The 21,601-nt window shown below is 33.9% G+C and overlaps 7 protein-coding genes across 7 annotated transcripts in view; 4 read left to right on the forward strand and 3 right to left on the reverse strand.

Annotated features, from left to right (window-relative positions):
- Positions 1–5,362, reverse strand: part of LOC128880524 (egl nine homolog 1) — an 18,055-nt gene extending 12,693 nt beyond the window's left edge. The window contains exons 1-2 of the mRNA XM_054130713.1: positions 4,820–5,362; positions 3,461–4,161 (exon numbers count right to left, since the gene is read on the reverse strand). Of these exons, the coding sequence (XP_053986688.1) occupies positions 3,461–4,161; positions 4,820–5,216 (1,098 nt within the window). The 5' untranslated portion in view covers positions 5,217–5,362. The remainder of the gene's footprint in view (positions 1–3,460; positions 4,162–4,819) is intronic.
- A 228-nt stretch (positions 5,363–5,590) lies between these two features.
- On the forward strand, positions 5,591–11,313 carry LOC128880528 (tetratricopeptide repeat protein 30A). The gene is made up of 9 exons (XM_054130723.1): positions 5,591–7,239; positions 7,433–7,498; positions 7,583–7,921; positions 7,994–8,129; positions 8,220–8,384; positions 8,458–8,726; positions 10,034–10,441; positions 10,524–10,908; positions 10,985–11,313. Exons 1-9 carry the CDS (start codon positions 7,174–7,176, stop codon positions 11,125–11,127), a joined length of 1,977 nt encoding a protein of 658 aa, XP_053986698.1. The 5' UTR covers positions 5,591–7,173; the 3' UTR covers positions 11,128–11,313.
- LOC128880527 (zinc finger CCHC domain-containing protein 17-like) lies at positions 8,726–9,938 on the reverse strand. Its single transcript, XM_054130722.1, has 2 exons — positions 9,641–9,938; positions 8,726–9,550 (listed from the first exon to the last, which is right to left on the reverse strand). The coding sequence occupies exons 1-2, from the start codon at positions 9,755–9,757 to the stop codon at positions 8,876–8,878; spliced, it is 792 nt and encodes a 263-aa protein (XP_053986697.1). The 5' UTR covers positions 9,758–9,938; the 3' UTR covers positions 8,726–8,875.
- A 340-nt stretch (positions 11,314–11,653) lies between the features above and the next one.
- Positions 11,654–12,674, forward strand: LOC128879480 (26S proteasome non-ATPase regulatory subunit 9). Its single transcript, XM_054128654.1, has 4 exons — positions 11,654–11,792; positions 11,932–12,031; positions 12,109–12,296; positions 12,372–12,674. The coding sequence occupies exons 1-4, from the start codon at positions 11,661–11,663 to the stop codon at positions 12,597–12,599; spliced, it is 648 nt and encodes a 215-aa protein (XP_053984629.1). The 5' UTR covers positions 11,654–11,660; the 3' UTR covers positions 12,600–12,674.
- Positions 12,675–13,178: 504 nt separating this feature from the next.
- Positions 13,179–14,141, forward strand: LOC128879401 (ubiquinol-cytochrome-c reductase complex assembly factor 2). Its single transcript, XM_054128495.1, has 2 exons — positions 13,179–13,338; positions 13,838–14,141. The coding sequence occupies exons 1-2, from the start codon at positions 13,268–13,270 to the stop codon at positions 14,139–14,141; spliced, it is 375 nt and encodes a 124-aa protein (XP_053984470.1). The 5' UTR covers positions 13,179–13,267.
- LOC128879400 (probable methyltransferase-like protein 15 homolog) lies at positions 14,119–15,447 on the forward strand. Its single transcript, XM_054128494.1, has one exon. The coding sequence runs from the start codon at positions 14,119–14,121 to the stop codon at positions 15,295–15,297; it is 1,179 nt and encodes a 392-aa protein (XP_053984469.1). The 3' UTR covers positions 15,298–15,447.
- Positions 15,309–21,354, reverse strand: LOC128879399 (C-1-tetrahydrofolate synthase, cytoplasmic). Its single transcript, XM_054128493.1, has 12 exons — positions 21,107–21,354; positions 19,787–20,122; positions 19,212–19,304; positions 18,741–18,882; positions 18,548–18,659; positions 17,682–18,247; positions 17,302–17,605; positions 16,839–17,056; positions 16,301–16,764; positions 15,970–16,222; positions 15,694–15,879; positions 15,309–15,616 (listed from the first exon to the last, which is right to left on the reverse strand). Exons 1-12 carry the CDS (start codon positions 21,154–21,156, stop codon positions 15,527–15,529), a joined length of 2,814 nt encoding a protein of 937 aa, XP_053984468.1. The 5' UTR covers positions 21,157–21,354; the 3' UTR covers positions 15,309–15,526.
- Positions 21,355–21,601: the final 247 nt, after the last annotated feature.

Below are 21,601 nucleotides of genomic sequence, written 5' to 3' on the forward strand. Positions count from 1 at the left end.
ATTGTTGTTCAGAATCGTCTCAGCTACCCCCCATTTCCGGCTCCTCCTCGACTTTTGGGACACCCTGTATATTGTCAACAACATGTAAAGCGAATAAATCTCTCCTTTGAGATTTAAAAGCTTCAAAAATAAAAAAAAAAATAAATAAATAAAAAAGTTAGGTCCACTGCTTAGCTGTAAAGGTGAAACGAATAAATTTACTATTGCAAACGCATCGTCGCTAACAAGAAGTCATTACAATTACAAAGTACACGGAAGGTATTCCTTCGAGTCGATCGGAAAGTCAACAACCAACAGTTGTATGTATTATAAATACCCTTACGGAAACGTCACGGAGACGAATGAATTCGTCCCCAGACGATTGCCACGCTCTCATCCGGGCAACTGTGTGTGCATATACAAATGCATATGCATGCACCTCGATTCTTTCACCTTCGCCAAGGTTAAAGAGCGAGATGCAACCGGTCGCTTGTAAGGATTTAATCGAAAGTGAACGGCCGGACGCAAACACGTTCAGTCATGATCGTCGAAAAAAGTTATCGTGCCAAACAAACTTCCAGTATTGATACTAAATGGAAATTAACGGAGATAGCCGCGATGCTTCCCGAAGCATCATTTTAATATCATCAGGTTGTCCCGAAAGTTTCTTTCGCGAGTTGCGTTCAATTATTTTACGTGGTCGTGTTTCTATAAATAGACAATCTATTAGTTTGTCTGGAAAGTCCGTGCCGATTGTTGATAGGTGGTACACGTCTGTTTATATCGGAATGATCGAAAACAATTAACATGGGTGCATCCCTTAAAAGGTGGAACGGTCGTGGAGCAAAATGGTATTCATATAATTCAATAAATATATATAAAAATTCAAATATGCCTTTGAATTTTTCTTAAAAATTGGCACGAACTCTCCGGACAACCCAATAATTTCATAGATATTCATGTTGTAACAGTAATTGAGCAAAATGAATCGTGCACAATTCGGTAATGTAACATAAAACATAAACTATTGTGCATGTATTACTTATAATAATAAAGGGAAAGAAAATTTTGGGACAACCTAATACTTGAAATTTTTCATTGTTGGCGTTCTAGAGCATATCGAAATGGTTTAGATCAAACTAGAAATGTTATGAAAAATTATTTGTTTCTGAGAAACTGAGATTTAAGAATTTATCTCCCAGTTGATCGATTTATTAAAAAAGAGCGAATTAAACATTTATTATTTGGGTGACGTCTTATTTAATTTGATACCATCTTAAGTGATGAAAATTATTAAAATTGACCAGAAGTAACCTGAAAGTAACAACGCTATGGCTATCATTGTTTTAGAGTTTGAATGCTCAAGGTCAGTTAAAAGTCGCAAATCTATGCATGACTGAACACATTGATATTAATATCTACAACAAGATATGAGAGATAAGAATGTATGCTTTTGTGTGATAAAATATCGGTGACTTTGAAAAATGACACACCATTTTTTGTCACACAAACACTCACAGACAGGACGTTCTGTATATTGACACCCACAAATTTCGTTTATTTGAAAAATACATTAATTGAGTAAGTGTTTGGAACTTTAATTGTATATATCAAACTGTAACGATTATAAGACTGGTGGTATATTTACAAATACATTCACTGGAAAGTTGTTTAGTCTGAAAGGGGAAGCCTGATAGTACAATTGAATTTTTGTCCAGACGATTAGCCGCGTAGCTGCGTTGTTGTATCAACCTTATCATTGCCAACAAGATAAATAACATTTTTTAACAATTCTTTGCGGAATATTGCTACACACATTACTGATAAATTGATCGTCGCTTTCAGTTTGTAATAATGATTTTTCTTGGTCATGTCACAGTATAGCTATATAAACTATTAAGTTCAAAGTTTTGCTAAACTATTTTCACTATTCTAAGCTGTGAAAATCATATCAAGTATTCATGCCACTATTTTCAAAATATTTACTCAATCTTTCTAATAATAGTTTTATACCGAAGCATTTTATTGTAGATAATAATACCTATGAATGTTCATTCTTCCTTAAATTCTTTACATCATTTGGGAATCTGTGCTACGGAATGTTAACATGAAGAGGGCCAGAATCACAACTGGTCGTAAATATTAACGAAGTTACTTCCGTTCATTGCTCCAAAAACCAAGTTTTCTTCTTCCACTTTCACACTATAAGACGGATTGAATACAAATATACAGTTCTATTAAAGAAAAGAGGAGCACGGCCTAACAAGTTTCCCAACCAATGATCAAAATAGACATTTAATTCCACCATTGCATTCAGCCTCCGAAACAACATTGTTCTGTATAACAAGATTCCAATGTCTTCGACAAATACAAAAATAACTGATTGCGAGTACACGTGCGCTACGAGATACGATACGACGGATCACTGATATTTTTCATGTTTAGTTTTCCGACCCAGCAACGTTTCACCTGTACCACGCATTCCAGGTACTGTTTACAAAAGACGAGACGTATTATCGAGAACACTCATTAAACGCCGGTTGCTTTCTGGTTTGGAAGATGAAAGGGAGAGTCTGCACGAGCAGAAGAAAGAGATAACGTGGAACGAGCCAGCCATACGGCGTACGTGACCGACCGCACTACGTCGTGTTCTCACTCTCGCCTCGGCTCTCTCGTTTGGCACTCGAGCTCTCTGAAAGATCATTGTAATTTCGGGATCCTGACCTTCTCTGCCTACCACTGTCTCTCCGTCCCCTCGCCCTTACTTCATCTCCTCAACGCCTACGAGATTAAACGCCGATATTCACGGGAACGCGATGTTCTTTCACGCCGATACCGAGCGTTTCATGACAAATCAGGAAAACGTGGAAGACCTGTATCCGTGTGACTAACTCGATTACGACAGACATTGCGGAAAACAGTAGTTTGTTTTCCCAGGTCAGTCGTACAAATAATTTATTTCGACGAACTAGGTTTAATTGATGTTGCATAATTCGGAAAACAAAAAGCAACGTTTATTGATTCATTTACGATGGATTGTCAACAGAAAAGTTATCATTACTTGTTCAATATTAAATATTTCATTCCGTATTTATAATTGAAAATCGATTACACGTCCGACAAATCGATATTTTACGCATAATCAACGTAATGCAATACAAAATTTATCATTTTAACTACAAGTAAAAATTACTTATTGTGAGAACTACTAACTGAATCAATATTATGTTACATGCTTAAAACTAAACATAAAAATTTATTTTAAATCTGCCACTATATCATTATATGATTATATGCCACCATAAATAGTTCAACTATGATCTTTGACAAAACCAGTTCATTTAAAACCAAACAGATCGCTGCATAATGCTACAATGTGCTTGTCATGTGTACAACAACTGTACTTTCAGCAAATTATGCAGTTGCATTAAAGTTTCTTAAACCTAGTGGAAATATTAAGAATATAGTTATGTTTGTTTACCTTAGTTCTTCCATTGATCGTATAATTTCCCATCTTTCCATTGTTCCGCATTTTGTTTGCCCTCATAATGATAGCATCAACTTGGGATATAAGCATTCCAATATTTTGACATTGTTTTTCTTTTCCATCCAGCCACGTTATTTGATCACCACGAATTGTTTTTAAGTCATTTGCACCTGCTTTATTAGAAACCAACTGTCCATCCTTAAATAATCCAGCACTGTACATATTTAAAACTTCGTTTAACACTGCGAGACCTTTATCTGTGCCTAGAAAATTGTCCACTACGCACACACCATATTCATCCATGTCCCTAATCACATTTCTGCATATTTCATCTATTAACTCTTCAAGATTATTTCTATTTTTGTGAAGGAAAGGTGGTAAAAATTCCTCTTCGCGAGCCAAGTGAACCTCCGGGAAGGTCTTCATACCGTTATGATGATGGGTAGGCATGTTTAATTCATTATCTTGAAGATTATCAAGAATTCTTGAGCTCTCTAGAGCAGGATTCAGTAGTTCTGCTCTGGCCCCTAGGATTGTATCTTCTGAACTTCCTTCGAATGTTATAGGAGAAGTCCAACCATCCGCTCTACTATTACGAGTACCTTTTGCCTTAGTGCTATTGGGTTTACTCTTAAGACTTTGGCTTTTCTTATCCGTTGATTGTCCTTTTACTTCTTCTGCTTGTTTGCTGATTCCTGTAAGCAATACAATAAAATATGTAACACTAATTCCAATAAAACAAAACTGATAAACATTGTATCAATCCCCTTTAAAATGAATCTTTAGTTAGATATTTACCAAAGTAAAGGCAAATAAAATAGTAGCTAAGCTATGAAATACATATATTTCAAAGTTAACCTACAACTGTCACAGATACCATTTCATTTTTATTTTTACCATCATGATACTTAAAATATGTCATTTGACAGTTTCAAAATATGAACCAAAATAAACTGTCTTTATTGACATTACTTTATCGATTTTCTCAAGCTTTCATGTTACATTTGAAATACACTTATTATGCCATCAATAAAAATATTTCAAACATTATTCAAACCCAGATATTACAAATAAATTAATTTAAACAAAGCTGTACTTTCAACAAAATAGTATTTCCAAATCTAATTCCGAAAACAGTATACCAATGAAATAGTATTTTATTCCAATTGCAATGAACCAGATGAATACTAAATTCTTTGGTATTCAGTACTTAAATGTATTTCACTAAACTTTGTTCCTCCTTATAGAGCAAGGCAACTTAGTATGTACAAAATAATCAATAATAATAAAATTCAAAGAATTGACAGACTTCGGAGCAAAAATTGAGGAAGGTAAAAATTGAATTTTAGGTACCTTCAAGATGTTTCGCCTTGTGATTCACTTTCGGGACGGTGTTCGATCCCCGCGTTGTTTCTGACACTGGCTTCTCGTTTAGGTTAGAAACCACTGGTGTAGTCGAGGGCTGGCAGTTTTCAAGGGAGGAATTTTTCTTGGCAGACTCCGGAAGGGAATTTTTATTAGCAGCTGAAACTGTATCTGGCACAATCGATCGTACAGAATGAGTGGCACAAAATTCTTTATGACGTTTCCAATCCCACCTTTGGTGTTCTTTGGTGCAATAGAAGACGGCCTTGCACCGTGAACACCTTAACAGCTTGTCAGTTCTGTGACAAACTACGCAAACCACCGTTGCACCTATTTGAACATCACCGCCGGGTGTCCGTGCACGACTGACTATCGGTCCGGACATGTTTCGTCGTTTATTTCGCGGCCACGAATGCCGACGACATTTCTCCAACGAGGGAAATCACACACGCACTCGATCTGCGTACGGTACTACCTCGCTATCGGGACCGCAGCCGCACTGCTTATACGTATGAACGTTTCGTTTACATACCACATGCACATACATACAGGGTTTGCTAAAATTAATGGGCCAAACTTGTGGTTCTTAACCTTTTTAACCTTCAACTACTATCGCTGAATCATATAATTCGATCCGAGAGAAGAAAGTTTCTTTGTTTAAAAATAAACGGTCAGAGTTCATCTCTTTCGTTCTAGGTATTTCTCTGTTTAAATTTTAAACAGAAGATGTTTCCATGTAAACTAATCGTTTGTTTTTAAACAAAGAAATTTTCTTCGCTCGGGCCAAGTATGGCTCACAATCAGCCATAACGACGCTGTTTAGAATGGGAATTTCAAATTACGATTAAATTGGTTCAAATTACATTTTTGAGTGAGTTTGACTTTCTACATATACATATTGGCGGGACAGTAATCAAAATAAGTCAAAAAAGCGTTAATAAACCCGACTTTACGGAACTGCGGTTAGAATGATCTGTACTGTAAACACATATAGTACTTATCAGAATAGAGCAAAAAGATGTTAGTAAGCATGAGTGTAGAAATCAACAGTTATTGAGTTACGTGTAAGGATAAACTTTATTTCATCACAATAAGTGTTGAAAGTGTATCTCGTCCGTTTTGATAAATTCATCAACACATTTATGCCTAGTTTTCCCCCTTATTTTTTTATAAGAGGGACTGTTAGTAATCGCTACCAAATACGATACTGAGGCAACTGTCTTACAGTAAGTAACTTATAATTTGTGTGTTTCTTTTTTTATTGATGAACTAAGAAAACACAAAGAATGTGTCGAAATAGAAGGAAGACACTTGAGATACTTGATACGACGAAATTAAATTTTTATTTATAAATCGAAGATCATCTTTTTTTTTACTTATTTTGATTAGTATTATATGTGCCCACAGTTTGGACCATAAATGTTAGCACACGCTGTATATGTACATACGTGTGTATATTATCGAATCTGCGAAACACCTATAGGCGTAACAGTGATCAAAACACCAATCTTCAATGTCCATTAGTTCCTACTACGTTTGCACGTAGTCTCGGATGTATATGATTGTGGATTAAAACGGATCGCACCAAATCAAGTCCTTTCTTTGAAAGTTGGATATTATTTTATACGTTCACTGTCCTTAAGATAGCGCCACTTTATGACAACCTTTCTTGACATCTAGAACATGTTTTGATATATTCTACAGTTTACGAAAGCGATCTTTGATTACCTTTGCGCTAGGTCATGAAACCGTTTCTTTATTACGTTATGCAATGTATGTACGATGGTGGTGAAATTTTTTTGCCCGGTGAATGCGTACTGTGTACTTCATAAAATTCACTTTATTAAACACAAATAAAAAGGAAGAACGCTAGTAGTTTTACAGTTTTATGTGAAAACGAATTCCAAATAAGCTTACGAACAGAAGAAATAAATCAGTGACTATTATTTTGTATAAATATGTAAATGCAGTATTTAATCATGTAACAAATATTGTAAGGAACTATTTTGTATAAACTATGAAATAATTGTTGTGATATAAGCCCAATAAATTTCTATTAATATTTATTTACGTCATAACTCATTTTCCCTTTCAATGTATTCATAGATTTGTTATTAAAATTTTATTTTCTACACTGCTCGTGTTTTTTTCCCCTCAAAGAATACAAGTGTGAGAATTTACTTTTCTGTATAGTGTACATAAAAAGTAATTGTTTCCATAGTTACGACATGAACGATTTACCAAAACATTGCGCGCCTGTATGTATCAGTTGAATAAAATGTCTGTTTAAAGACTAATTCATTAAAATTTTGGTGAATAAACGAGTGTGATTATAAAAGAACATGAGTACATTTATACAAAATGTGCATATAAAAGATGGAGAATATACAAAAACAATTTATACAATGGTAGATTATATATTTATAACTTAATTATTTATATGAATTTATAAGAATGGAAATAAGGATGCTTAATCGTATGTTTTTGTCCATAACTATCAATGTTCAAACAATATACCCAATTTAAGATTAAATGATAAATGTCAAAAACAATTTTTATATTTCTTGATGCAAACACAAAATGGAAATATTCATTTTTCAGATTAAAGAACAACGATATGCAGAAACAATAAAAGTTTTGGTTACACTTCTAGATTCTTATACTTCTGTATGTAACATTACATTAAAATAACATAATTTTTATTTATCTCAATAATTTAAATATGTATATACTCCATAAATTATTTTGCAGTCCAGACCTTGCTTATCACTTCTTGCTCACTGTTATTTCTACACACAAGATTTTATAGCTTCTGCACAGTGTTATGAAAAATTGGTTCAGTTGTGCCCAGATGAAAATGTATACAAATTATATCATGCTCAATCTTTGCATCAAGCATGTATGTACCAAGAAGCTTGGACAATATGTTCCAATATTATTAATCATAGTAATTTAGAATTTAAAGTAAAAAAGCTAGAGGCAGCAATAAAATATGGCCAAGAGGATATGGTTGCTGCAAAAAGTCTTGTGGATCAATGTCCAACAGACGATATTGACACAGAAATCAATTTAGGATGTCTTTTGTATAAGGTATCAAAGTGAAACAAGAATTCTCTTATAAAGGAGGATTTATCTATTTTTAATCTTTTTTTTTTCTTTTAGGAAGAACAGTATGAGCAAGCTTTGAAAAGATTTTCAAATGCATTGCAAATTGCAGGTTTTAAACCTCATTTGTCATATAATGTAGCACTTTGTTACTTCAAATTAAAAGAATTTGCTGCATCGCTAAAACACATTGGTAACAGTTATATTTATTATTATTATCATCATATCTAAAGCATTGTGAATTAAATTCATTTAACTTGCATTGTATTATATATTATGTTAGCTGATATTATTGAGCAAGGTATAAGAGAACATCCAGAATTAGGAGTAGGAATGACAACAGAAGGTATAGAAGTACGGAGTGTTGGAAATACATTGACACTTCATGAAACAGCTTTAACAGAGGCATTCAACTTAAAAGCAGCAATTGAATATCAATTGCAAAATTGTAATTATATACAAAAAATTTAAATTATTTGTTGTATCTAATAGTTTTTGTGATTTTTATTTAATGTTTTTAGATGAAGCAGCAAAAGAAGCTTTAACAGATATGCCTCCTAGATCTGAAGAAGAACTTGATGCTGTTACTTTACATAACCAGGCCTTAATAAATATGGATATAAAACCAAGCGAGGGATTTGAAAAATTACAATTTTTATTGCAACAAAATCCATTTCCACCTGAAACATTTGCTAATTTATTGCTTTTGTATTGTAAATATCAATATTATGATTTAGCTGCTGATGTTCTAGCTGAAAATGTGCACTTGACTTATAAGTATTTAACATCGGTAAGTATGATATTCATTATTACAACATTACATGTACTGTAGATGTATCTGTCACAGATCGTGTATTAGAAATAATATCTTCAGTGGTTTAAGGAGTTATAAAAATAACATAAGAAGTAGCCTTGACTCTGTCAAAATGATGCTGTTTTTCATCGATCTGGATATTTACTTTTTGAATGTTTGCATTTCTTTGTACGTTTCTCTAAACTTTCTGAACGCTTTCGTTTATGAGCTTTAACATCATGACTAGAAGAACTTTCACTAGAATTTTCATTGTCAGAAGAATTACTGTGTTTCTTCTTTTTCTTCTTTTGGTCTTTGGAATGTTTCTTCTTCTTTTTCTTAACTACTTCCTTGTCATCGGAATCAGTATCATCTGTGCCTTGCTTGTGTTTTTTAGCTTTTTGTTTTTTCTTTGCCTTCTTTTGCTTACGTTTCTTCTCTTTCTCTTTCTCATTTGTTTCAACTTGTGGCTGAACTACAACTTCCTCTTCAACCTCTGGGATTAATTCATATTTTTTCCCATCAGGGGACATGAAGCAATCGTTAGATAAATGACCAGCTGTCCCACACTTTGTGCATGTAGTATTGAGAACAGCTTCCAAATGTATAGCTTTGCGTTCATATTTTCCTGCAGTTTTTTTCTTCTGCATGTCTCTTTGTAATTCTACACCATTGGGATCCAAATCTGTGCCATTTCCTTGATTAACATATTTCATAGATAATCCTATTTTACCATCATCCCCTACAGTAATAACTTTGCACCAAACTCGTTCTCCTTTTTGTAAGATCTCTGCTACATCATCGACATGAGCAGAGCTTACCTAAGAAGAGTGTATAAATATAGATAATTTACATATAAATCACTACAAGTAGATGATTTATTATTTATTACGATAATATTGCTATGTTACCTGTGATTTATGTATTAATCCCTGCGCTGAACAGCCGGGAATTCTAACGAACGCTCCATAATTTTGTACAGACGCAATTTCTCCAAGAAATATTTGATTTACCTTACAATTTACCATTTTTATAAATGATAAATATTTTAAACAAAAACTTTGTTGTTTACAATTTTTACGACTATCTTATTTGTATTAAAATAGTAGTAATAAGTCAATGACAAGAAAGCTTGATGTAAAGGTTAGGTTCACCAATTCAATGTTTAGATGCAGGGCTGTAAGAACCATAAGGTACTAGAGGCGTTAAAATTGAAAGGGTTCTCATACACACTCTTCATCGTGCTTAAAAATTAAATTTGAATATCTTTTAACGTAATAACATTAATGTTACATACATTTCAGTATTTATATGATTTTTTGGACGCATTAATTACACAACAGACTTCACCTGAAGAAGCGTATCGTAAATTTGACGATCTTGGCAACAAACACATGGAAACATTAAGAAAAGCAACGAAACGGGTTCAAGAAGCAAGATTAAATCATGACGATAACGCTGTCAAAAAAGCAGTAAATGATTACGAAGAAGCTTTGGAGAGATATGTGCCCGTTTTAATGGCACAAGCCAAAATTTATTGGGAACTTGGAAATTACATGCAGGTTGAGAAAATTTTTAGAAAAAGCGTAGAATTTTGCAACGAACACGATGTATGGAAGTTAAATGTCGCTCATACACTATTTATGCAAGAAAACAAATTTAAAGAAGCAACGGGTTTTTACGAACCAATTGTTAGGAAAAAATATGATAATGTTAGTTGCTATTTCGTTTTTAATCGTTTTTTTTTTTTACGATTTGGATATTATGGATTACAAAATCGTAAACAAATTTCAGATTTTGGATGTAAGCGCTATAGTACTCGCCAATTTATGCGTAAGTTATATACTGACATCACAGAATACAGAAGCTGAAGGATTAATGAAGAAGATAGAGAAAGAGGAACAAGCGGTATCGCGAGAAGATCAGGATCAAAAATTGTTTCACTTGTGCATTGTAAATTTAGTAATTGGTACATTATATTGTTCTAAAGGGAATTATGAGTTCGGAATATCTAGAATAATGAAGAGTTTGGAACCTTATAATAAAAAGTTAGGAACAGATACTTGGTTCTATGCGAAGAGATGTTTTCTGTCTCTTTTAGAACAACTGGCCAAACAATTGGTAGTTTTAAAAGATACAACGCTTCAGGAATGTATACAATTTTTAGAACATTGCGAAGGTATGAATGTCAGTATGACACGTCATGTTACTGTTATTGTACGTGGCATTTATATGATTTTTTTTTTCATTTTTAGTTTACGGAAGGGATGTAGTGACTGTAGTAGAACAACCTTTCGACTTACAAGATATGCTTTCGACTACTCCACAAGGTAAACAGACAGTTGCGTACGAAGCGCGATACTTGAAAGCTCTATTTTTAAAATTACAAATGTCCTAAACTTTATTATATTTGCGTCATGTTATACTATTTTATGGAATATTTATTAAAAATGTATAATATAAAATATTAAAAGAAGAAAATAATTACTACTCAAGGCATATGTTATTATTCTTACGAAATTAAATAGATGTTTCGATATTTTGGAGATAAGACACCCTATATGACTACTCCTGTGAGCGGTTTTTAGTGCTAGTGGTGCCATCGGTGGCAAAACGCACAAGTTTGTAGTGAAAGTAGTTCCCTATGTTGCTGCTTGAAGACGCCACTGAGTAAAGGGTGAATTACTTATTGCTGCATTGAATAACTATTTATAAAAATGATAAATTTGACATATTACCTAATATATTTTAGTACTATAGATCAAAGAATTTGATCAATTATGAATTTATGAAAAATAAAGTATAATTAAGTAAAATGTATCGGTGGCGTCATCTTATAAACTCTTTTTACTATAAACTTGGGCGTTTTCCCACCGATGGCGCCACTAAAACCCGCTCTCTGAGCGGCTTAGTGAGCAGTGATCTTTTAGGATGCATCTAATGAATGGAAAAATGGTGGACGACATGGAGTTACAGGAAGCTAAGGATAAAGTCCTCCAGCTCATGAAAGATAAAGATAAAATTGAATCGGAATTGAAAGCATTAAAAGAAATTTTAGATGCCGTATGTATATTGTAAAATACTTTTGCTTCATAATGAACGTTTGCCTAACCATGTCATTGAGAATAAATACAATCTATTTTGTAAACAGCATGACCTGTCAAATTTCCGAAATATGATTATCTTTTTCTGTCAATTATAGAATCGTGTCGGTATGGATGAAAATCTAGTCGATTCTGAAGGATATCCACGACAGGATATTGATGTTTTCCAAGTCAGGCATGCAAGACACAAAATAATATGTGCGTTTATCTATCGTATAAGTTTTGTTGTATAAACTTTCTAACTTCAAATTATTAGTACTTTGTTAAATGATTAGGTCTCAGAAATGATCACACTGCATTGATGAATAAAATAGAAGAAGGTCTGCACAAAGTGCATGCTCTAGCAGGAAATGAACCAGAACGTTCTGTTGCAGCTGCAACAAGTAGTATTCAAGATAGTTTACAATTGGAGCCTTTTTTGAGAGTAAACTTAGTAACCCATGGTTCGCCAGCTGAGTTAGCGGTGAGATATGTACATGAAATATTAAAATAACAAAGAAATTGTGAACTGTTATATTCAGTATATTCATTTTTACAGGGAATTCAAGTTGAAGATCTTATATTAAAATTTGGAGGTATTGATTATCAGAATTTTAAATCATTAAAGGATATTGGTTCATTAGTAACAAGCAGCGAAAATATGCCAATTGAGATAAAAGTTAAACGTGGATCTAATATTGTATCATTAACTTTAGTTCCACATCGTTGGAGTGGCAATGGCCTTCTAGGATGCAATGTAATGTCTATAGAAACAGTTGAAAGATAAAGCTTCTAAAAAAAGTGCATGTTTATAATTACGGATTATTTTCGTGTATGTTAAAAATAAAGGAATATTTGTACATTTTATTAGCTCTAATGATATAATCCTAAGGTTTATACCTGAGTATTTAAAATGGCAGAGATAGTATAAAATGGGACAGAGTTTTAGACAGTACGTAGGGAAAGGATAGACACTGTTATGCCAGAATGTCGCATATGTATCGAATTCACGTTAGGAGTCGTCTTCAGTAAGCGCCATCTCATACCGATTACCCGAACTAAACTTGTCACGTTACTTGCTCTACATTATCCATAAAATTACGGAACTCTTCTTTAGGAATGTTTTCACGATTTTTCGCTTTTCGTTCTTATATTAGCATATTTTGGGTTGAATGAGGGCTCATTCGAAAGAGGAAGGTCCAACGAAGGGTGCTCTGGTCATCATTTGAGTCACAAAATCCATTAAATAACATAAAAATACTTTCATTCTGCGGGTGACTACTTTTTCAATTCTAGCGGCAAGGATAAGAACAATATCATTACAAATTTCATATTATCGTTTGAGGGTACGGCTAGTAGGTTAATAATTATTTTAAGCAGTGTATTGCTCGATGGCGTTACCATTCATTTCTCAGTAGAGTCCAATTGGAACGCGCTCCTAAAAGTGTATAAATAATGGCTGGTACATACAGGAATTATATGAAATTATTAGAAGCTTGGCCATTGGATAGATCAAAACCGGGCAGGTAATTTCATTTGACTTCATAAATGTATCGTTTCTTTATGATTCCCTATCTTTTACATAAATGACATATTTATTTGAATCAAGTCTTCAATTTTTGTATGAAAATGTGTATGATGAGGTTAGGATGTTTTTTAAAGCGCCGATATACTATTTGTCCCATTTTTTGTATCTAATAGAATATAGTTGCATATAATAACATTTTTTGGATACTTAGTAACGAATGTGAAATGTGTTATGTATTTTTCATTGAAGTTTTAAGCGTGCTACGTTAATGATTTGTAATAAAGTTTGATGAATTTCAACTTTTTACCACCATGAAAAATGAAACAGCAATATCGTGATACTGTTGTGAAATTCATTTAAAAATCACTTTTACTTCAAAGACTACATCCAGACACCAAGCCATAGTTTGCAGACCCCTACTCTAAGTAGTTGAATATATAGTTACAGTAGTTTTTTGTCATAGTATAACATTTCATGGTAATTTCTACTTATTTTAGAGATTTAAGTCAGCACATTCGTGATCAAGTAAAGATTGCATTTGCCAAAGGCGAAACCAGTAGTCAATTAAATCGTGAGGTATGTGATCGTTACTACATGTCCTTAAAAAGAATTACATCCAATCATTATGGACAAATGTATGTTCGTAGTCGTATAGACAGTGCTAGTGGGCTATCAAGAGAACAATGTAATTTAGCACTCGCGCCAGAACTGCAAGAATATTTCAAGGAAGATAACGGGATTTTTTCACGAACATATTCAAAAATTGTAAATTATTACAATGCTAAAGGCGTTAGCACATAGAATTTATTTCATTTCTGTAGTAAGGCATTATGATATAAAACATTGTAGTAGAAGCATACATATTTCATTACATAGACAAAATGATACTCAAATGTTAGAAAATACCGAAACCTTTAGTCAGAGAGTAATTGAAGACAATGAAAATGCACCACACATACCAGTTATGGCTAAGGAAGTATTACAATACTTAGAACCATCACCAGGGAAAATATACGTGGATATGACATTTGGTGCTGGTGGACATTCTAACAAAATGTTAGAATCTTCTCCTGATGTGAAAATATTTGCATTGGACAGGGATCCTGTTGCATATGAATTTGCACAAAAATTATCAGAAAAGTATCCTGGACAAGTAATACCTCTATTAGGGAGATTTTCAGAATTACCACAATTGTTGTGTGAACATAAAATAGAAAAGAATAGTATCGATGGATTTTTATTTGACTTTGGGTGTTCATCAATGCAATTTAATGTTGCTGAAAGAGGATTTTCAATATCGAAAAATGGACCATTGGATATGAGAATGGACGGATTCCGATGTCCCAACGAACCAACAGCGGCCGAAGTTTTAGAAAAAATATCTGAAATAGATTTAACTCAGATCTTGAGAGTCTATGGTGAAGAGAAGCTATCTAAAAAAATTGCACGTGCTGTTATCGATGCTCGATACACTTTTAGAAGTCTAAGAACAACAGAAGAATTAGTTAAACTTATTGAGTCTGTTGTTCATGAAAAAAGATATGACCAAATTGGTAGATCCGCTCATTGTGCTACAAAAACATTTCAAGCACTTAGAATTTTTATAAATAATGAATTAAATGAAATTAATTATGGTCTTATTCTTGCTGCATCATATTTAAAAATTAACGGTCGTTTAGTAACAATATCCTTCCATTCTTTAGAAGATACAATTGTTAAAAGGCACATTTCCGGAAATATAACAGATAACGTAGCTAATAAAGATGCATTAAAATTTGTACATCATGGTAAAGTTTATGATCCAATTGAAATGGAAGAAGCCATTAGAACACCATGGAAAATGTTACACAAACATGTAATAACTCCTCAACCTGAAGAGGTAAATTTAAATCCAAGATCGCGTTCCGCAAAATTTCGAGCTATTGGTAAAATCTCTTCAGATTGCTCTGACTTGTAGAACAACAAATGTACAGAACGATTTTATTACGATTTTATTTAGTATAAAATGAAGTTTATCTTGTCGAAACACATGTACATTGTAATACATACTAATGTAAGTATCCTATAATTCAGATGAAAAATAAAACATTTGAATCAAACAGAACAATTGTAACAATTATTACTAGATACTTAAAAATAGGCTATGTCGAATTATAGGAATGTTTACAACATTCAAAATACAACATTTAAAATAGGCCTTCGATTTCATCTGTTTCGCTGTTCCAGTCCATATCGTAAATACTTGGTCTTGTAGAAAGACCTGGCATCATCATTATCTATAAAAATAGCGTTATTACCATAGTTGGATATTGTACCTATGAAATTAATAATTGTTATACGTTCGAGTACTTACATCTCCAACCATAGGTACTACAAAACCTGCTCCAACAGACGCAAATATATTTGTAATATCGAGAGTGAAACCTTTAGGTGCGCCTTTAATCGATGGATCGCCTGTTAAAGAGTTCGATGTTTTCGCCATGCAAAGAGGTAATTTATCGTACCCTAGTTTATTGTACAATTCAATTTTTTTCTGCACCTGTATTAATAATTGTTACATATGTACATAGAAGTATCGTATAGAACATAGAAACAAAAGTATTTAACAAAATTACTTAAAATTTTATACCTTATCTGCAAGTACAACTTGTCCAGCTCCGTACACTTCTTTGGCGATAATATTAATTTTGTTTTCGATACTGTCACGGAGATCGTACAATAATTTGAAATTACTGGGTTTGCTCGTGGCTGCTATAACTGCTTCCGCAAGGCCTATGGCGCCGGCGCCACCTTCTGCCCAGTGATTGCATATGACTGCATCTGTTGCACCGCTTTTAATCGCTGCATCCTTTACTAATTCTAATTCTGCCTGCGTGTCAGTACTGGAACAGATTTCATACAATTATATATTTCTTAGTATGCAAAACTATAAAGTAGAAATTACATTTTGTTAAACTTACGCGTGTACATTAATTGCGACGATAACTGGCACACCAAATTTAACTCCGTTACTGATATGCTTTTGGAGATTCGGGAGACCTTTCCTAACTAACTCAAGATTTTCCTCACGGTATTCTTTTTTCAAGGCAGCGCCAACGGTTACTGGAGGACCACCACCATGCATTTTCAGTGCCCTAACGGTTGTCACGAGTACGACAGCGTTTGGCACATGTCCGGATGTACGACATTTGATATCAAAGAATTTCTCCATTCCGATATCAGAACCGAATCCAGCTTCCGTTACTACGATACCTTCTGGTCCGACTAGCTTCAGTGCAATAGCGTCTGCTATAATCGAAGAACAACCGTGCGCTATGTTTGCAAACGGTCCAGCATGAACCATTACCGGAGTTCCTTCTAAGGATTGCATGAGCGTTGGCTCAATGGCATCTTTCAATAAAATTGCCATTGCTCCGGTCATACCCTAAATTTAATTCCACATAAAATAACGGTATAACACGTTTACTATTTGACGATATACGTTGTAAATATACTAACAAAATCTTCAGCAGTTAAAGGTTCTCCATTCTTGTTGAAAGCTACCACCATGTTACCTAGCCTTTGTTTCATGTCTTCGACGCTAGTGGCGAGTGCAAGTATCGCCATTATTTCAGAACCAACAGAAATACAGAAAGATGTTTCTCGCGTTTTACCTTTTTCGGTTGGGCTCTGTCCGATAGTGATTTTTCGCAAAAATCGATCGTTCGTGTCAACCACTAAAAGAAGCATATTTTACATGTGTCGTGTATTTTCATTTAATGGTTTGTTGTACAGAATGGTGTATTTGAGCCGTGTAAATTGGATAATTCGTTAATTTTTTTTAAATAGAAAGGAATGCGTGAGAGAGAAGTCGTTTGATTTTATTTGTAGTAAAAGAACATTTCTACCTTTAAAAAATAAGCGAATCATTCAAGTTGTCTGTCTTAAATACTCGACTCTGCATACATATACCGTATGATACCTCGGGTCCAAGTAATATTTTCGGGATCGATGTCGAGCCTTGCAAATTTTCTGATTTCTTCTTCTGTCAAACTATTTGGATCAGTCTTTGTAATACCAAGCTTCTCTAAACGTCTCAACTGTATTTTCGAAAATCGCCTCTCGCCTTTGACTGTCGGTACAAGACGATCGTAAAGAGCCTTGTCGGTTTGAGTAGATTCGTGGAAATATCGAGCATCGATTTGCGCCGCTAACAGATTATTGGCTGCGGTCACAGCGTGGATGTCGCCGGTCAAATGCAAATTGAACTCTTCCATGGGGATAACCTGGATTTAACGGATTAATTGTATCGTGTTTCGGCGCGAAAGATTCATTTGAATTTTTTATTTGAGTAGACAATACCTGCGAGTATCCTCCACCTGCAGCTCCACCTTTGACTCCGAAGGTGGGACCTTGACTGGGTTGTCTTAAAGTAACGAACGTGTTCTTTCCCTTGTGGGCGGTTAGAGCTTGCACCAAGCCAAGCGACGTGGTGCTCTTGCCTTCTCCGAAAGGCGTTGGAGTGATACCAGCGACTACTACGAGTTTGCCGTTTTGTTGATGCTTCAACCTCTTCAGAACGTTCAAACCAATCTTCGCTTTCTTGCTACCGTAAGGACTGATTTCGTTTGGGTGTAGTCCAATTTCTTCTGCTAAGGACGTGATCGACTTTGGTTCTTGGCTCCTTGATATTGTTATATCGCTGGGTACAGGCTTTTGCGGATTGATCTTCAGAGGTCTTAAGTTCCACTTATTACTCAATAGTTTCTCTGCTGATTTTTGAGCAGAGATTACCGTGTTCTTCATCAACATAGCTACAGTCATCGGGCCGACGCCGCCAGGTACCGGTGTGATGTACGAAGCTACCTTCGCTGCTTCTTCATAATCCACGTCGCCTACTAAACGTTGTCCGCTTTTCTTTGTAGAATCTGAAACGGAATATTGCAGAATTGTTAGACTCATTTTATTTGGTGTCATTTGAGAATACGACAGAATTAAATGTATGTTATTACGATTCCCATTAACACCGATAAAGATGATTATTATTTAGTGTGCAATGAAAATAAGATCCTCACCCATTGAATGCAATATTATTGGAAATGTTGGAATTAGTAGCGTTCAGCTTTCGGCTTTGGTTGCGTTAGAGGAAATGGTATTATTAGTATTAATAATATATTTTAAGTATATTAATTTATAATACTAAAGGCAAAATTTAACGTTATGTCTACCTGGGATGCTATTTATTCCGCAGTCGATTACGACTGCACCTGGTTTAATCCAGCTTCCCTTGACCATCTGAGGTTGACCAATAGCAACCACTAAGATATCAGCCTGTGAGGTCTACAGTCAATACAGAATACGATTGTTTTAATTGATTCTCGTTACTCTAGAATGTATTCGAAGTGCGATTCGGATACTCACAACTTGCGGGAGATTCTTCGTTTTCGAGTGACATACCGTTACAGTTGCATTTTGCCATTTCAATAATTCAGCTACCGGCGTACCGACAATTTTGCTTCTGCCTAAAACTACGGCTTGGGCACCAGCGATAGGCACTCCACTCCTAGTAAACATTATCATAGAAACTAAAGTTAACTCGAAATGATTTCCTTGGTCGTAGAAATTATTATCTATTATTAAAGTTGCTTTCATATTTGATTTTGACGAACAACCAATATTTCATAAAGAACAGTTGGTGTTTCGTCAATTGCCTTCAACGAATAGAAAATTTAAAAAATCTTTGAAAAAGGAAATACAAAGTTTGTGATTATTTTTTTTTCTATTGTATAATCGCAGAACTCTTTTCCTTCTCCCGAATTTTTAGGATTTTGTAACTTTTGTAATTTAAGACCAAGGTCGAAAAATGGAATTAAACAATGTTTGATAGCACACTTTTTGATAAGTTCGATGCATCCGTTTGGGGTGCACGGCAAAAATCCCGTCATATCGCCGATGGCCGCTTTTCCCTCGTTAATCGTGTTCAACCTGAAATTATGCAATTTTTGTATAATATTTACTTAAAGTTTTAAAACTATACAGCTTACTAATGCAAATAGCAAGGTGTCGTTATTGAAGTTGCATGTATACAAATAAAAAGCTATTAAGATGACTGTACTCTTATCATCTAATCTGACTTTTGCGTCAAAGGTCGCGATATCTGAGTTCTCTTTTAAAATTTCTCGATATTAAACGCACCACGAAACAAATTTTACAAATTTTCGTGCAATACGCTGTTAAAAATAAATTTTAGAATATTCTTAGAAAAAGAATGATTCGTTCGAAGAAGTTTTTATATTCTATATTTTTATATAATTATTTGATTTCACTAAAAATTTTACAGCATGTAACGAATATTAATTTTTACTATTTATTTACATTTAATAAATCCAATACATTTGGTATAAGTGAATTTGTAATGTTTACGTAATTGATTGAATAATTAAAAATAATAATGATAAAGGACTTACCCATCAACGTCTTTGACGGGTGACACCAGATCTGTAATCAGGTGACTATTGATTGGGTTAACACTGTCCAGGGGCATTTGTACAATAATTCCGTGAATATTCGGATCATTGTTCAGGTTATTCACTTTATTTATTAATTCGATTTCTGTTGTAGTGTTTGGGAGTTTGACGTGTTCCGCAGCGATTCCAATGTCGTCCGCCGCTTTTATTTTCATTCGTATGTAAACATTTGAGTCTTCCCTGCCTCCTACTTGAACAATCGCTAAACCAGGTACGAAATTCGGCAGTTTGCCTTTTAAAGCCTTAACATCTTTTGCTAGGTTTTCTCGGATCTCCCTGAGGGAATCAAATTCAATTCGTTAGATCGTTTAAGAATATTTTTAATCTTTTAGTAAATTTCGTTGCAAATTGTTTAAAGATAAAATTATTATAAAATTTAGAAATTATATTACTCTAAAACTAAAAGAAACGAATACAAGTAAAAGTTTTAAATCCATTCTAAATTTTATCTAATTGTTGCGTAATATGCATTTACAATTAAAAGAGATTTTGTGTTTCAATAACAAGTGTCTCATATTTATCTACGATTTAATCATTTTAGATGTAAATTTATATATATATATAGAAAATTGCACGCATTTAAGGTGGTTTTCTAGTCTAGAACTTTCAAAATATCAATTTTTTTTTTGCATTTTCTCAAAGTGTAGACCTACTTTTAATTTTGATTATTTCAAAATCCTTGATAATAATTTCTTATAGATTAAAAAAAAATTCTCGAAAAGAACTAAAAATTGAAGCTCTAGACTAGAACGCATCTTTAATGCTGTATCTGTATTTTTCCCGCGTTTAAATTTGGCGGGCACGAACACGTGCTCAGCATCCTAACTTTACTCGTTTTCTAAATATTTAAATTAATCGTTTCCGTAAACATGAAATTCGTGTGACGATGTTACATACACGTATGTACGTTTACGTATTTACGCTCAAATAAACTATGTTTTATCGTTATATAATCTAGATACTGGATGCAATCATAACCTCACATGGAAAATACTCGTGCTTTCCATAAGACAGATTAACATTTTCGAGAGTTTAGATGCATGTACTTTCTGTAATTTCATTTCAAACGTTAGGTCATTGCAAGGAACACGATACCGATCCCGGAAAGTCGATCTTGAAAAGTCAAAATGGAGCGCATAAGAATGAGTGAAATATGTTTAAAGACGAATGCATCGTGGAAAGTTGTTTTAAGAATTCTTAAATTGTCATTAACTATTCGTAAATATGTTACTTAAGTATTTAAAAAATAATTTAACTCACTTTGCTAGCTCGGTCCCGGACAATACCACTCCTCGCACGTCCGTCGACATAACTCTTTGGAGAATCCTGTAATCACGAGAAAAACAATCGCTATACCCCGATTTTTGTTAAGGTGAACTTCTTTAGATAATCACTGTTTCGAGCTGCGCGAATTTAAAGACGTTATACGTAACAACCAACGACGCAAATTTACTGAAAGACTGGTGATAATCAAGTGAACGGCCTTAGCGTGGAGCTACCGGTTCACATACGATTCTGTTTGAGGATATATATGTTGTCAACACATCGTTCCGTGTATGATATACACATGGAAAGATTTGCTCGATCATTTAAATGCCTCCAACTATCTTTCAAAAGGTACACGCACGAAGTTCTGATAGCGGGCGCAGTAGATATATACTTCAATTTTAAATTTCGCTTTCTTTCTACTCGTTTCCTTATTCGTGTAAATAATTTTATAGTAAGAAATTCATAAATCTATATTCATATGATTTT

This window comes from Hylaeus volcanicus, chromosome 7, assembly GCF_026283585.1.
Source record: "Hylaeus volcanicus isolate JK05 chromosome 7, UHH_iyHylVolc1.0_haploid, whole genome shotgun sequence".
Taxonomy (NCBI): Eukaryota; Metazoa; Arthropoda; class Insecta; order Hymenoptera; family Colletidae; genus Hylaeus; species Hylaeus volcanicus.